At 43.1% G+C, this 13,960-nt stretch overlaps 1 protein-coding gene across 2 annotated transcripts in view; it reads right to left on the bottom strand.

Moving 5' to 3' along the window:
- Positions 1–13,960, bottom strand: part of GAK (cyclin G associated kinase) — a 189,180-nt gene that overhangs the window by 94,788 nt on the left and 80,432 nt on the right. For both annotated transcript variants that reach the window (XM_069739054.1, XM_069739064.1), the window contains exon 11: positions 6,345–6,468. In XM_069739054.1, the coding sequence (XP_069595155.1) occupies positions 6,345–6,468 (124 nt within the window). The remainder of the gene's footprint in view (positions 1–6,344; positions 6,469–13,960) is intronic.

Below are 13,960 nucleotides of genomic sequence, written 5' to 3'. Positions count from 1 at the left end.
ATGCCAAAATGCCTGAAGTCCAGTGTCAAGTACCCACAGTCAGTGATGGTGTGGGGTGCCATGTCAGCTGCTGGTGTTGGTCCACTGTGTTTCATCAAGGGCAGGGTCAATGCAGCTAGCTATCAGGAGATTTTGGAGCACTTCATGCTTCCATCGGCTGAAATGCTTTATGGAGATGAAGATTTCATTTTTCAGCACGACCTGGCACCTGCTCACAGTGCCAAAACCACTGGTAAATGGTTTACTGACCATGGTATTACTGTGCTCAATTGGCCTGCCAACTCTCCTGACCTGAACCCCATAGAGAATCTGTGGGATATTGTGAAGAGAAAGTTGAGAGACGCAAGACCCAACACTCTGGATGAGCTTAAGGCCGCTATTGAAGCATCCTGGGCCTCCATAACATCTCAGCAGTGTCACAGGCTGATTGCCTCCATGCCACGCCGCATTGAAGCAGTCATTTCTGCCAAAGGATTCCCGACCAAGTATTGAGTGCATAACTGAACATTATTATTTGTTGGTTTTTTTGTTTGTTATTAAAAAACACTTTTATTTGATTGGATGGGTGAAATATGCTAATTTATTGAGACAGGTTTTTTGGGTTATCAGGAGTTATAAGCCAAAATCATCAGTATTAAAACAATAAAAGACCTGACAAATTTCAGTTGGTGGATAATGAATCTATAATATATGAAAGTTTAATTGTAATCATTACATTATGGTAAATAATGAAATTTAACACTATATGCTAATTTTTTGAGAAGGACCTGTATACTTATACATGGTTATTAGATCGCCCCTCAGTCGTCTTTTTTCTAGACTAAATAATCCTAATTTCGCTAATCTATCTGGGTATTGTAGTTCTCCCATCCCCTTTATTAATTTTGTTGCCCTCCTTTGTACTCTCTCTAGTTCCATTATATCCTTCCTGAGCACCGGTGCCCAAAACTGGACACAGTACTCCATGTGCGGTCTAACTAGGGATTTGTACAGAGGCAGTATAATGCTCTCATCATGTGTATCCAGACCTCTTTTAATGCACCCCATGATCCTGTTTGCCTTGGCAGCTGCTGCCTGGCACTGGCTGCTCCAGGTAAGTTTATCATTAACTAGGATCCCCAAGTCCTTCTCCCTGTCAGATTTACCCAGTGGTTTCCCGTTCAGTGTGTAATGGTGATATTGATTCCCTTTTCCCATGTGTATAACCTTACATTTATCATTGTTAAACCTCATCTGCCACCTTTCAGCCCAAGTTTCCAACTTATCCAGATCCATCTGTAGCAGAATACTATCTTCTCTTGTATTAACTGCTTTACATAGTTTTGTATCATCTGCAAATATCGATATTTTACTGTGTAAACCTTCTACCAGATCATTAATGAATATGTTGAAGAGAACAGGTCCCAATACTGACCCCTGCGGTACCCCACTGGTCACAGCGACCCAGTTAGAGACTATACCATTTATAACCACCCTCTGCTTTCTATCACTAAGCCAGTTACTAACCCATTTACACACATTTTCCCCCAGACCAAGCATTCTCATTTTGTGTACCAACCTCTTGTGCGGCACGGTATCAAACGCTTTGGAAAAATCGAGATATACCACGTCCAATGACTCACCGTGGTCCAGTCTATAGCTTACCTCTTCATAAAAACTGATTAGATTGGTTTGACAGGAGCGATTTCTCATAAACCCATGCTGATATGGAGTTAAACAGTTATTCTCATTGAGATAATCCAGAATAACATCCCTCAGAAACCCTTCAAATTTAACACTATATGCTAATTTTTTGAGAAGGACCTGTAGTTTCATTGATCGCATCTGTAACACCTCACCAACATTGGATGTCCAAAGCAGGGTCAGGAGGTCAGCTAGCCTTATACTTGGCAGAGGCATCTGACCTCTGGTAAAGCAGTCTACTAAGCGGACAAAACCTACTCAATTACTATATGCCCTCATGTAAAATAAAAGCAGCCTGAACGTGTAGCATTGTCATCTCACATAAACCCTGCAGCCAATCAGCGGCCACTAATGGGTCATTTCACTCGCAAATTCAGAGAACTGCAGTAGTTCCCCACTGTTTCCCGGGGTCTGTATCGTCTGAAGGAAACCACAGCTCACTAACAGCCACAGATGGGCTGCTGGGCCCACGTGATATACCAAAATGAGACTCCACGCTGACATCACTGGAACAGCACCAGCATTTGTACCAAACTCTCTGGATTTCGGCAGCATATATTGGTGAAAAAAACACTGAGAACAGCTACAAAATGGTGCTATAGTTAGGCTCCCACGCCATATGTTATAATCTACATAGAATTTAGCACTCAACTTGGGATGCTTGGAAAGAAGAATTTATTTTGCAGTATAGTTAAACGTTTCGGTTCAACATGAACCTTCTTCAATTACTACAAAATGTAACAACCCTGCCAGCATCACTGCATGGCCTTCCATTCCCCACCTGCCTATTCCATCTACTCACTCACCCTGTGCCATGCTGTGAGATCTGTCTGCTGCCGGTTCCATGCCATGTGCTCCATGGCCGCTTACTCTGTGTACACTTCCTGGCTGTGTGCATAGGAGGGCGGCGCCAGCAACTCCGGATTCTTATTGAGACTGTGTGCACCTCCCTAAGGTGCTCCTGGCCAATAGCCTTGAGGCCTGTGATACTTAAGGCATCCTCACCCATTGGAGGATGCCTGAGCAAACTATTTCCCTCAGTTAGCACTTGCTACTGAGCTGCCAGGTCGTGTCTGTTTCCTGTCTCAGAGGGCTGCAATTAGCAGGCCTTAATCTGTGTTCTGTTTGTGTGTCTGTTCCTGTCTGAACTCTGGTCTATGTCCGTTCCTGCTCCTCCTTTGTCATTAGTCATTTCCAACTCTGCTGTGTGTACCGCCGCCTTATCTTTCTGCTCTGTTCGCCACTGTCTGTGGCTCTGCTTCTCTCTGCTCTGTTCTACCACAACCTGTGGTTCTGTGTCTCTCAGCTCTGCTCTCTGTAACTTTGCTCTGCACTCTGTGGCTTTGCTCTGAGGCTCTGATCAGCTCTCGCTATGCGGCTCCGCTCCTTGCAGTTCTACGTCTCTTGCTCTTAGCTCCGCCTTCTCCTCCTCTGCTCTTAGCTCCGCCTTCTCCTCCTCTGCTCTTAGCTCTGCCTTCTCCTCCTCTGGTCTTAGCTCCGCCTTCTCCTACTCTGCTCTTAGCTCCGCCTTCTCCTCCTCTGCTCTTAGCTCCGCCTTCTCCTCTGCTCTTAGCTCCGCCTTCTCCTCCTCTGCTCTTAGCTCCGCCTTCTCCTCCTCTGCTCTTAGCTCCGCCTCTTGTGGTTCTGCTTGGCATCCGCTCTACCTCTGTTCAGCAACTTGTCGTACAGGTCTCTACCTGTTTCCATATACTCTCCAGTCTGAACAGGTTCTTACCCGTTTCCATACACCCGCCTGTATACCAGTTCCTACCAGAGTAACAACCCAGTCTGCCTGAGTGCCAGCCGTGCCCATCTGTCTGCCCATCAGGGCCGCTGCCGTACCCATCCGTCAGCCAGTGTCACAGCCATGCCTGCCTGTGTCTCGTCCCCGGTGGGATCAGCATCCACAGTCAGACTCCATCCTGGAGTGGTACCTGGTAGCTACCTGCCGCACAAGTCTGACCTCACCATCAGAGGCTCCAGCAAACACCTAGGAAGCTACTTAGTTATGCCAGGGAAGTTTGGTCTGTGGTCCAGTGGGGCCACGCTCCCGCACGCCCGCGCCAACCAGTCTCGGCGCGAGCGTTACACAAAATGTGAAAAATACAAATAAATACAGGAAACAAAACAACCAAAGTATATACAAAAAGCAAAAAAGTCGGTGAGATACAAAGAAATCATACATGATGAGCAATAGACGCTAAATATGGCAGAGAATAGAGGCCAAAATCTGAGCACAATCCAATATGGGTGTGAAGGAGGTGCAAGACTAACGATAGACACGTGTCCATGTAATAAAAGGTATCTAAAAAACATACCGTATACGAAAATGCATATGATGAAATGAGCCCAGGAGTCAGCGGGCCAAATCAAATTATGAAGGGGACCGAAGAAAACAATGGGGTCACCGGAGGGTTAAATAAGACCGATGCGGGAGATATACAGATATGCTACTTACAACACAGCCGAAGTATGCGAAGAGAAGTGCTGTAAAGGGAGTCAAATAATGATGGTAAGCGGGTGTGATGGAAGTAAGTTCACTATCCGTGCGAGGGAGGGTTAATTTACCTTTAGGCGGGACAACTCGGCCAGCAGCCAATGGATGAGGAGCCCAGGCCGGATGTGATGTATCGCTGCAGAGAAGCGGTGTGTGCGCTTGAAACAAAAGCCGCCTGATACATTGCTATGAGAAGCAATGCTGTAGATAGTTAGCGAGCTAAAATAGATAATCTGACTCGAAGCTGGTATCCGCGATTAGACCGAAAGTGTGGCAGTGAGCTAAATGGAAGTAGCAAGGATGAGGGGCGACATGGGATATATAATGGGGGAAAAGGTGAGAGGGGTTGCAGAGAATAGCAGCGAGCGAGTAAACGGGAGGAGCATACACTTCCATGGAAACGATGTGCACCATATGTAGCAGAAACAGTGCCCATGATCTGCCAAATGTGGATCTAGGTGCAAACTAATATCCAGAAGCTGAAAAGGAGTGGATGTGCCCAATGCTGTAGACGTGCAGGAGGGAATTCGTGCTGGTGACTTCCAATCACATTAATATTAGCGGCTCTAGTAGAGAACAGAACAACATGTTAGTATACGGACACATTCAGCGTATCACCAAGGGACATAATATCTCCCAGCTTAGATACCAAATTATTGAACACGTGAAACCCCCACACAGGGGAGGTAACAGGATCCTTACTTTGAAGAGAAGTGAGGCCTTCTGGATTCACACCCTTGACACCATGAATCCAAAGGGTCTGAATAGGGAATACGAAATATCGGCATTCATATAATATGGCACAACCTTTATTGTCAATTTTGTTATATGTTGTATAGTTATATGATGCTTTTTAAACATGCTTGACGCTGAATGTGTCCGTATACTAACATGTTCTGTTCTCTACTAGAGCCGCTAATATTAATGTGATTGGAAGTCACCAGCACGAATTCCCTCCTGCACGTCTACAGCATTGGGCACATCCACTCCTTTTCAGCTTCTGGATATTAGTTTGCACCTAGATCCTCATTTAGCAGATTATGGGCACTGTTTCTGCTACATATGGTGCACATAGTTTCCATGAAAGTGTATGCTCCTCCCGTTTACTCGCTCGCTGCTACTCTCTGCAACCCCTCTCACCTTTTCCCCCCATTATATATCCCATGTCGCCCCTCATCCTTGCTACTTCCATTTAGCTCACTGCCACACTTTCGGTCTAATCGCGGATACCAGCTTCGAGTCAGATTATCTATTTTAGCTCGCTAACTATCTGCAGCATTGCTTCTCATAGCAATGTATCAGGCAGTTTTGTTTCAAGCGCACACACCGCTTCTCTGCAGCGATACGTCACATCCGGCCTGGGCTCCTCATCCATTGGCTGCCGGCCGAGTTGTCCCACCTCTTCCTCCTTTTTAGACTCCCTATGTAGTCTATTTCTCCAGACTAGCGGTGGACTCCGCGTCCGGCGGTACGCACGCCTACCCCACAGTTCTCCTAAAGGTAAATTAACCCTCCCTCGCACGTATAGTGAACTTACTTCCATCACACCCGCTTACCATCATTATTTGACTCCCTTTACAGCACTTCTCTCCGCATACTTCGGCTGTGTTGTAAGTAGCATATCTGTATATCTCCCGCATCGGTCTTATTTAACCCTCCGGGGACCCCATTGCTTTCTTCGGTCCCCTTCATAGATTTGATTTGGCCCGCTGACTCCTGGGCTCATTTCATCATATGCATTTTCATATACGGTATGTTTTTTAGATACCTTTTATTACATGGACACGTGTCTATCGTTAGTCTTGCACCTCCTTTTTCCCTCACACCCATATTGGATTATGCTCAGATTTGGGCCTCTATTCTCTGCCATATTTAGCTTCTATTGCTTATCATGTATGATTTCTTTGTATCTGACCGACTTTGTAGCTTTTCTGTATATACTTTGGTTGTTTTGTTTCCTGTATTTATTTGTATTTTTCACATTTTGTAGGAACTGAAGAAGGTTTATGTTGAACAGAAACGTTTGAGTATACTGCAAAATAAATTCTTCTGTTTAAGCATCCCAAGTTGAGTGCTAAGTTTTATGTAGCATATATAGGTAACATTGCATTCAGACTTTGTAAAAACCAAAATCGATCTGTGCTTAACATGTCTAGGTTCTTACTTGGTAACAGACTGTATGACCTTTGACGAAGTGTCTTTAATATTAGTCAGAAATCTTTCAGTGCCTCCTTTCAGAATGTCAAAAAATCCTCCGGAAATCTGGTCCTCATCCCCGACAATGACACCTGTTGAATGGAAATACATAAAAATGTCTGAAGTGTTTAAATTACAAGGTTCTTGTCTTTTCCAAAAGATGTAGGCTCAGATTCATCGGCATTTTATCAAAGTCACTTTTTGTTTTTGCAACTCCTCCGGAAACCTTACACCGGTGGTCCCCAACTCCAGGCCTCGAGGGCCGCCAACAGTGCAGGTTTTCAGGATTTCCTTAGTATTGCACAGGGGTTGGAATCATCACCTGTGCAGATGATCGTATTACCACCGATGCAATACTAAAGAAATCCTGAAAACCTGCACTGTTGGCGGCCCTCGAGGCCTGGAGTTGGGGACCCCTGCCTTACACCAAGGAAGGACTGGAGTGAGATGTGCCGCCCCAAAAAAAACATTTGGTAAACTTTTACGGTACCTATTAAGAAAACATTTTAAGAGTATGTTCAAGTATTTTTTTCAATTTTGGACTGTCCAATCATGGCAGTTAAAGATGTTAAGCAGCCAAAATAAAAACATTGCCCAGGATACAGAATAAGGATAAATTCATTCTGCCACACTTACCTACCAGCATCCTCCTGGATCCAGCGAATGCTGCTCAGTGGTCTGCGCAAACACAGGAAGGGGTGATCTCACCGTTCCACCAGCAGCCATAGGGCTGCAGCCTGGGTTTGATGTTAACGAGGGGGTGGGATGGATTTACACGCTCCAAATTCACTTAAAGACACACGCCTCTTAATGAATCAGGAGTGCATGGCAAGTGGCATGGGCCTTGCCATTAACCTTACTCCAGTCCCTGATTTCTGGTGTAAGGAATGTCAGAGCTCATCATGACTAAATCAGTTGTGGCGTCATGCCCCAGCTTAGCCTTGTTTGGCAAAGTTGGGTTTAAATTGTGTCAGCTTTATTAAAGAAAAAAAAATTTAAATCAATGTGCAGAAACAAATTTTCAGCCATTTCTGGCTTGAGGTCCATTTTTACCACCAGTATAGCATCTCGTTTGGAGAATAATATACTGTATTTTTCAAGCTTCTCCTACCCATTAAAGGGAATCGGTCAGTGAGAAGGATAAAGAAGGATGCATCCTTTGAAACGATTTGGTGAAAGCTTTCTGCATTATGAACTAATCCCCCAGTGAGTGATGTAATTCTGGGAAGGCATACTTTACTACACCTTCTACGAAGAGCGTGTGCCAACTCTACCGGCCGGCGCGCTGCACAGGCACTTTGTACACCTATCCTCCTTTAACTACAATTGCCCATCTTCCACATGCCATGAGAGCAGCTACCGACAGGCGAAACTTGACTACTGCCATTTTGGAGCACTAGTATAAGTTGTATATCTATCCAATTTAGATGGGACATTTATTATTATACTTACCTATACTATATGAGCAGGATTTAATGCAGGAGCATTCGGTCAATGATATCAAATGCATGTTTAGTGTGGCTTGCTTTATTGTGTGCATTTTCTTGTTTCTCTAGCAAGTGTAGCAGATCGCTTGCTGCCTACTGCAGCTGTGTGTACCTGAGGGTGGAAGCGCCATTATATTTGTACTTTCAAAACCTAAAAAATAAAAAAAAAACTATAAACTATATAAATCTGGTATCCTTGTAAATGTAGTGACTTGAACAATAAAGACTAATCACTTACACCACAAGGTGAATGGAGTAAAAAAAAAAAAAAACAATTCTTCACCTGCTGTTGATTTGTCCATTTTAATTCCCAAAGATAGCAGTAAGGTTCGGTGCACATTTATCCTGCGCTCTACACTGAGTGCTTACAGCGGCTGGGTCTACGAGTAAATCTTCAGACAAAACCCACAGCCTAACATTCCCCATAATGAGGAAGATGGAGACACTTTGGACTTTGACCTATCATCCAGTGGTGTCAGTCTTTTCACGTGTACACAAAAGCGCTGTGGGACACAATTTTGTGCATCCCTGAAAAGAAGAACGCTGAATAAAAGCCAAACAGTCTGGAGTAACTCTGCTGCATCATTATAGTGTAAACGTATTAACGAAATACCCTGTATTTTTTCATTTTTTGACTAGCACTTGCTTATTTACAGTGACTTTTTTACAACAGAGTATTTTTTTTTACCTCTCTGTGCGCTTTTGTGTCTTCAAGTTCTTTGGTGGTGTGAACAGGTTTCTACAGACTTGTTCACTGTGCAAGTAGCCCATGTGTTTTTGGTTTTTGATATGTATCCACCAGGGTTTTACATTTAATCACGTGTTTAAGAGGTTTCAATGGAAACCAGGATTTAAGGGCTCAGCGTAGAACACAGGATAAATGTTAACTGATCCAAAATGTTCTGTACCTCAAAATGCCACCTATAAATGCTTCAAATAAACCCACAAAAAAAAAAAAGTCCCCACTCAGATTTGTCATCTGTTAACAAAAATATAGAGGGTGTCCGTATTACTGGTAGCACAAGGGTTCTGGAAAAGTGCCATGGCTCCCCCCAAAAAAAATTCAGGAGAAATCTGAGCTCCAAAACGCATATGCCCACCTTCCTTCTGAGCCTCACAAAGTACCTAAACCATGGGTTAGCCTCCACAAGCTTTCCATCTGATGTATTGGGCAATACAATGAACTGGGCTCTACAATGGTAGATTTTCAGTTTTCACTCTACAACTTTCATTGCGTCAATGTTTCTAGAAAACACCGATAAAGTCAAAATGATCACTACACCTTTTCAAAATCGGGTCACTTTTGAGGTGGGTTTCTGCTGTTCTGGCACTTAAGGGCTCTGTAATTGGAGTCTGCAAACTATTCTATCTACCCTGCAGAAGTGTAATAGCCCTCCTTCCCTCCCAAGTCTTGCAGTGTGGCCAATCAATACTTTACAGCCACATATGGGGTATTGCCACGTTAATGAAAAATTGTGCAACAAATTACGGGGACATTTTTTATTTTACCTATTTCCCCTTGTGAAAAGAAAACTCTTGGGCTAATACACTACTTTAGTGATAAAAAAGTAATTATTATTTATTCACCACCCAGTGGTATAAACTTCTGTGACACCTATGGCATTATATACTCACTGCATCACTAGATACATTCACTATTGGATGCAGTTTGTAAAATGTGGTCACTTATAGACGGTTCTGCTTTTCTGGCACCTCAGGGGCTCAGCCAATGTGACGTGGCACCCACAAACCATTCCAGCAAAAATCTGCAAATGCCGCTTCTTCTCCTCCGAGCTTTGCACTGTGCCTGGAAAGTAGTTTCCGACAGCATAGGGTGTATTGCAATACTGAGGATAAATGTGTCACAATTTATGTGGTGCATTTATCTTCATTTATCTTGATAATTAAAAACTTGCGACTAAAACATTTGTGGTAAAAATTTATTTTCTAGTATAACATTTTGTGATATGACTGTACAGTCAATATGATCACTACACCCCTAGATGAATTAATTGAGAGTTTCAACTGGTAAAATGGGGTCACTTATGGAGGTTTCTGCTGTTTTGACACCTCCTCAGGGGCTCTATCAATGTGACATAGCACTTGCAAATCATTAAAGCAAAATCTGCACTTCAAAATGGCGCTCATTCCCTTTTGATCTTCTCTATGACTAGAGGCGCACACAGCACCAGAAACACATCAGTGTTTTCTCTATTACCAGCATGTGGATTTAAATTGTTAGATATTTATGGAATCAAATTTGAAGATTTGATCTATTTTTTGAACGTGCCAATTAACTTAATTTTCATTGAATACGTTTCCGACCACATCCAGAATATTAGTATACTCCGGTGAATTTGCTTAACAAATTGTGTAGTCCATTTGCTTCTGTTACCCTTTTGAAAATGAAAAATTTGGGGCTAAAGCAATAATTTTGTGGGGGGGAAAAAAACACTTAATTTTTCATTTTTTACTGCTTCAATGTTTTAACCCTTTAACGACCTTGGGATTTTCCATTTTCGCTCCCCTTCTTCCCAGAGCCATAACTTTTAATAATTTTTCAATTAATATGTCCGTATGAGTGCTTGTTTTTTGCGTGAGGAGTTGTACTTTTGAAAGACACCATTGATTTTACCATATAGTATATCGGAATACAGGAATAAGATTCCAAGTGTGATTGACGAAATAGCAAAAAAAAAAAAAAAAAAAAAATGCAGTTCTGACGAAATAGCAAAAAAAAAAAAAAATGCAGTTCCACAATTTCTTTTTTATATAGCATGTTCACCAAATGCTAAAACTGACCTTCCGTTATGATTCCCCAGGTCATTACGGGTTCACAGACACCAAACATGTATAAGATTCTTTTTTATTTAAGTGATGAAAAGGAAACAACAAAGTTTGTAAAACAAAAAGAAATAAAATAAATTGCGCTATTTTCTGAGACTCTTAGCGTCTCCATTTTTCAGGATCTGGGGCTGGGTGAGGGCTTATTTTTTGTGCGCTGGTGACTTTTGAATCAATACCATTTTGGGGTAGGTACAATGTTTTGATCACCTGTAATTGCACGGCTTCTGCATAATTAGGCGTTTTGATTTCTTTCGTTACGCAGTTAACCCCGATCGGGTTACTTATTTTATTATTTTGATAGAACAGATGCTTCTGAATGTGGCATTACCAAATATGTGAATTTTTAACTTTTTTTTGTTTTTTTGAATGGAGCAAAAATAGGTATTAGACCTAGTGGTAATTATGTTGCAAGGAGTACATCCTGATAGCACCTGAGAGGTTAAAAAGCCATTCCCTCCCATCTCCCTCAGTGCTTTTCCAAGTACCACACCAGGATTGATGCAATTAAACGATTTTATTACATTCCCATATCATATTAAGACATCATGGAAACAAAAACACTATGAGGGAGGGAACTATCCATGCTGTCAGAATGGACTCCTGTAAACATAATTACCCATAGGTCTAAAGCTACTTTCACACTAGCGCACCGACGCACTGCGACGGGCCGAGTACGACGCTAGTATGAAAGTAGCCTAATACATATTTTCCAGAACATCAATCCTGACAGCACCATAGAGAATACCAAAGTACCTCCTCTGGGTGGGACCACTGCCTGGAGAACTTTTCTCCCAAAAGCAGTCTGTTGACCCGACAACACATGCAATTTATAATGTTTACAAAATGTATTTAATCTGGCCCAGGTTGCAGCCCTAGAAATTTGCTTGACTGACGACAACGCCTTCTCAGCCCAGTAGGTGGAAACTGCTCTAGTCGAGTGGGCTTTTAGGCCTTCTGGAGGGGCAATCCCTTCTAAACCGTACACCAGGGATCTTGCCAAAATGGTCCATCTCGCAATAGTGGATCTGGAAGCTTTCTTCCCTCTATTTATGCCCCCATATAAAATAAACAGATTAGAATCTTCCCTCCACCTCAGAGTGGCATTTAAGTACTCAATGACTGCCTGTAATATCCAACGTGTGAAACACACTTTCCGATTTGTCGGATTCTCACAAAAAGAAGGTAAGATTATCTCTTGGCTTAGGTTTTGAGCTAATACTACTTTTGGTAAAAAAGCAGGAACTAATTTAAAGGACTATATGATCGTCCAAATTCTGGAGATATGGTTCCCGTGTGGAAAGGGCCTGGATCTCCCTACCATTTATTGCGGTAGTAATGGTCACTAAAAGCACCGTCTTAATGGTCTGACACGAAATGGTCATGCTTTCCCCAAGCACATAAGGGTCTTTACAAAAGGGCTCTAAGGACTAGGTTCAAATCCCACGGGGGGCAACGACCGCCTTATAGTAGGTCTTAACCTCTGTATTGCCTTAACAAACCTAGCTACCCATTGGTGAGAAGCCAACGGATGGATGATCACAGAATATGCTCAAGGCTGATATCTGGACCTTAAGAGTACTTGGTCTAAGACCCTTGTTAAATTCAGCCTGAAGAAAATCCAAAATCTTTGGAATATCAGACCTGCTGGTGACTATATCGAAACTGCCACATTCCGAACAGATCCTCTTCCAGATCTGATTATAGATTGCCAAGGTGACTGGCTTTTTACTAGCTTGAATTGTAGTAATAATCTGGTCAGATAGCCTTTAGGATCTTCCTCTCAGGATCCAAGTCGATAGATGGAGTCTTTCCAGGTTGCGATGAAAGACTGGGCCTTGATGAATTACCTCTCTCCCCGGGAAATTAGAACAGGATCTTCCGGGGCCATAGCCTTTAGTATCGGGAACCAACTTTCTTTTTGGCCAAAACGGAACTATCAGAAGCACCTTCGCTTGATCCTCCTGAATCTTCCTGAGCACTCTTGGAATAAGTGCTACCAGGAGAAAGGCATATGCCAGTGTCCAGCTCCACTTCTGACTTGGCCCCTTCTGGATTGTCCGTGGGACTCTGGGAGTAAAATCAGATGACCTTTGAGTTCTTTCTTGTTGCAAACAGGTCTATCTGAGGTGTACCCCAAAGTTGGCATAACTGCTAGAATACTTCCTTGTTCAGTTCCAACTCTGTAGGCCAGATCTTCTGTCTGATCAAATAATCTGCCACAACGTTCTGTGATCCTTTCAGATGAACCGCCAAAACCGAAAAGACTGTTTTCTCTGCCCGGAAAAATATTTTTGATGACAGATCTTGAAGGGCACAGTGTCTTGGGCCACCTTGGTGGCACAAGGAGGACAGAGTCTTTATGTTTTCTGACAAGAGCTGTCCCTCTAACAATGATTGATTTCTTCTTAGGGCCTCCCACACAGCATAAAGCTCCCTGTAGTTTGACTATTGGGACTGGATCTTCAATGGCCACTTGCCCTGAAGTATTCTCCCTTGCAGATGCACACCCCATCCTTCCTTGCTGACATTCACAGTGAGCACTACACAAGGGGAAAAAGTCCATGGTATGTCTAAGTAAAGACTTCCTGGAATAGTCCACCAGAGTAGTGACCTCCTTACTGCAGGGGATAAGCACATTCCTCTGTCGAGCGATATCTTGCGCTGGTCCCAGACGGATACAATCGCCCTCTGCAATACCCTTAAGTGGAACTGGGCCCACCGGACACAGGGAACACAAGCTGTTAGCAGACCTAGTATCTTCATCGCTGACCTGATCGAAGCCCGACGCCCCAGGAACAGCTGGATTCTGCTTTTCATGGTTTCTTGTTTCTCCCTTGGAAAGGACGTTCCCCCATCTGGAGTCTAACAGGACTCCCAGGAAGATTTTTCTGGTTCCCAGAACCAAGTCAGACTTCTTCCAACTGAGTACCCAACCTAGGTATTCCAACATTGATATAGTCTTCTCCTAGTAGGAAATAGTGCAAATATGGAATTATAATTATTCCCATGTTCCTTAGGCCACAATTTCTGACACCAACTTTGTAAAAACCTGGGGAGCCGAGGCTAGACCAAAGGGAACGTACTGGAAATGGAAGTGGCAGGTTTTTGAATTTTTGCTGCAAATCTTAAGAATGTCTGTGAAACAGGATGTATTAGCACCTGATAATACACACTCTTTAGCTCTAAGGTGCACATAACTGCGTCCCTGTTTATTAGGTGAACCGTTGACTTTATCGATTCTATTACGAAT

This window comes from Ranitomeya imitator, chromosome 1 (genome assembly GCF_032444005.1).
Source record: "Ranitomeya imitator isolate aRanImi1 chromosome 1, aRanImi1.pri, whole genome shotgun sequence".
In the NCBI taxonomy this organism is placed as follows: domain Eukaryota; kingdom Metazoa; phylum Chordata; class Amphibia; order Anura; family Dendrobatidae; genus Ranitomeya; species Ranitomeya imitator.
This window is presented reverse-complemented; position numbering and strand designations above follow the sequence as displayed.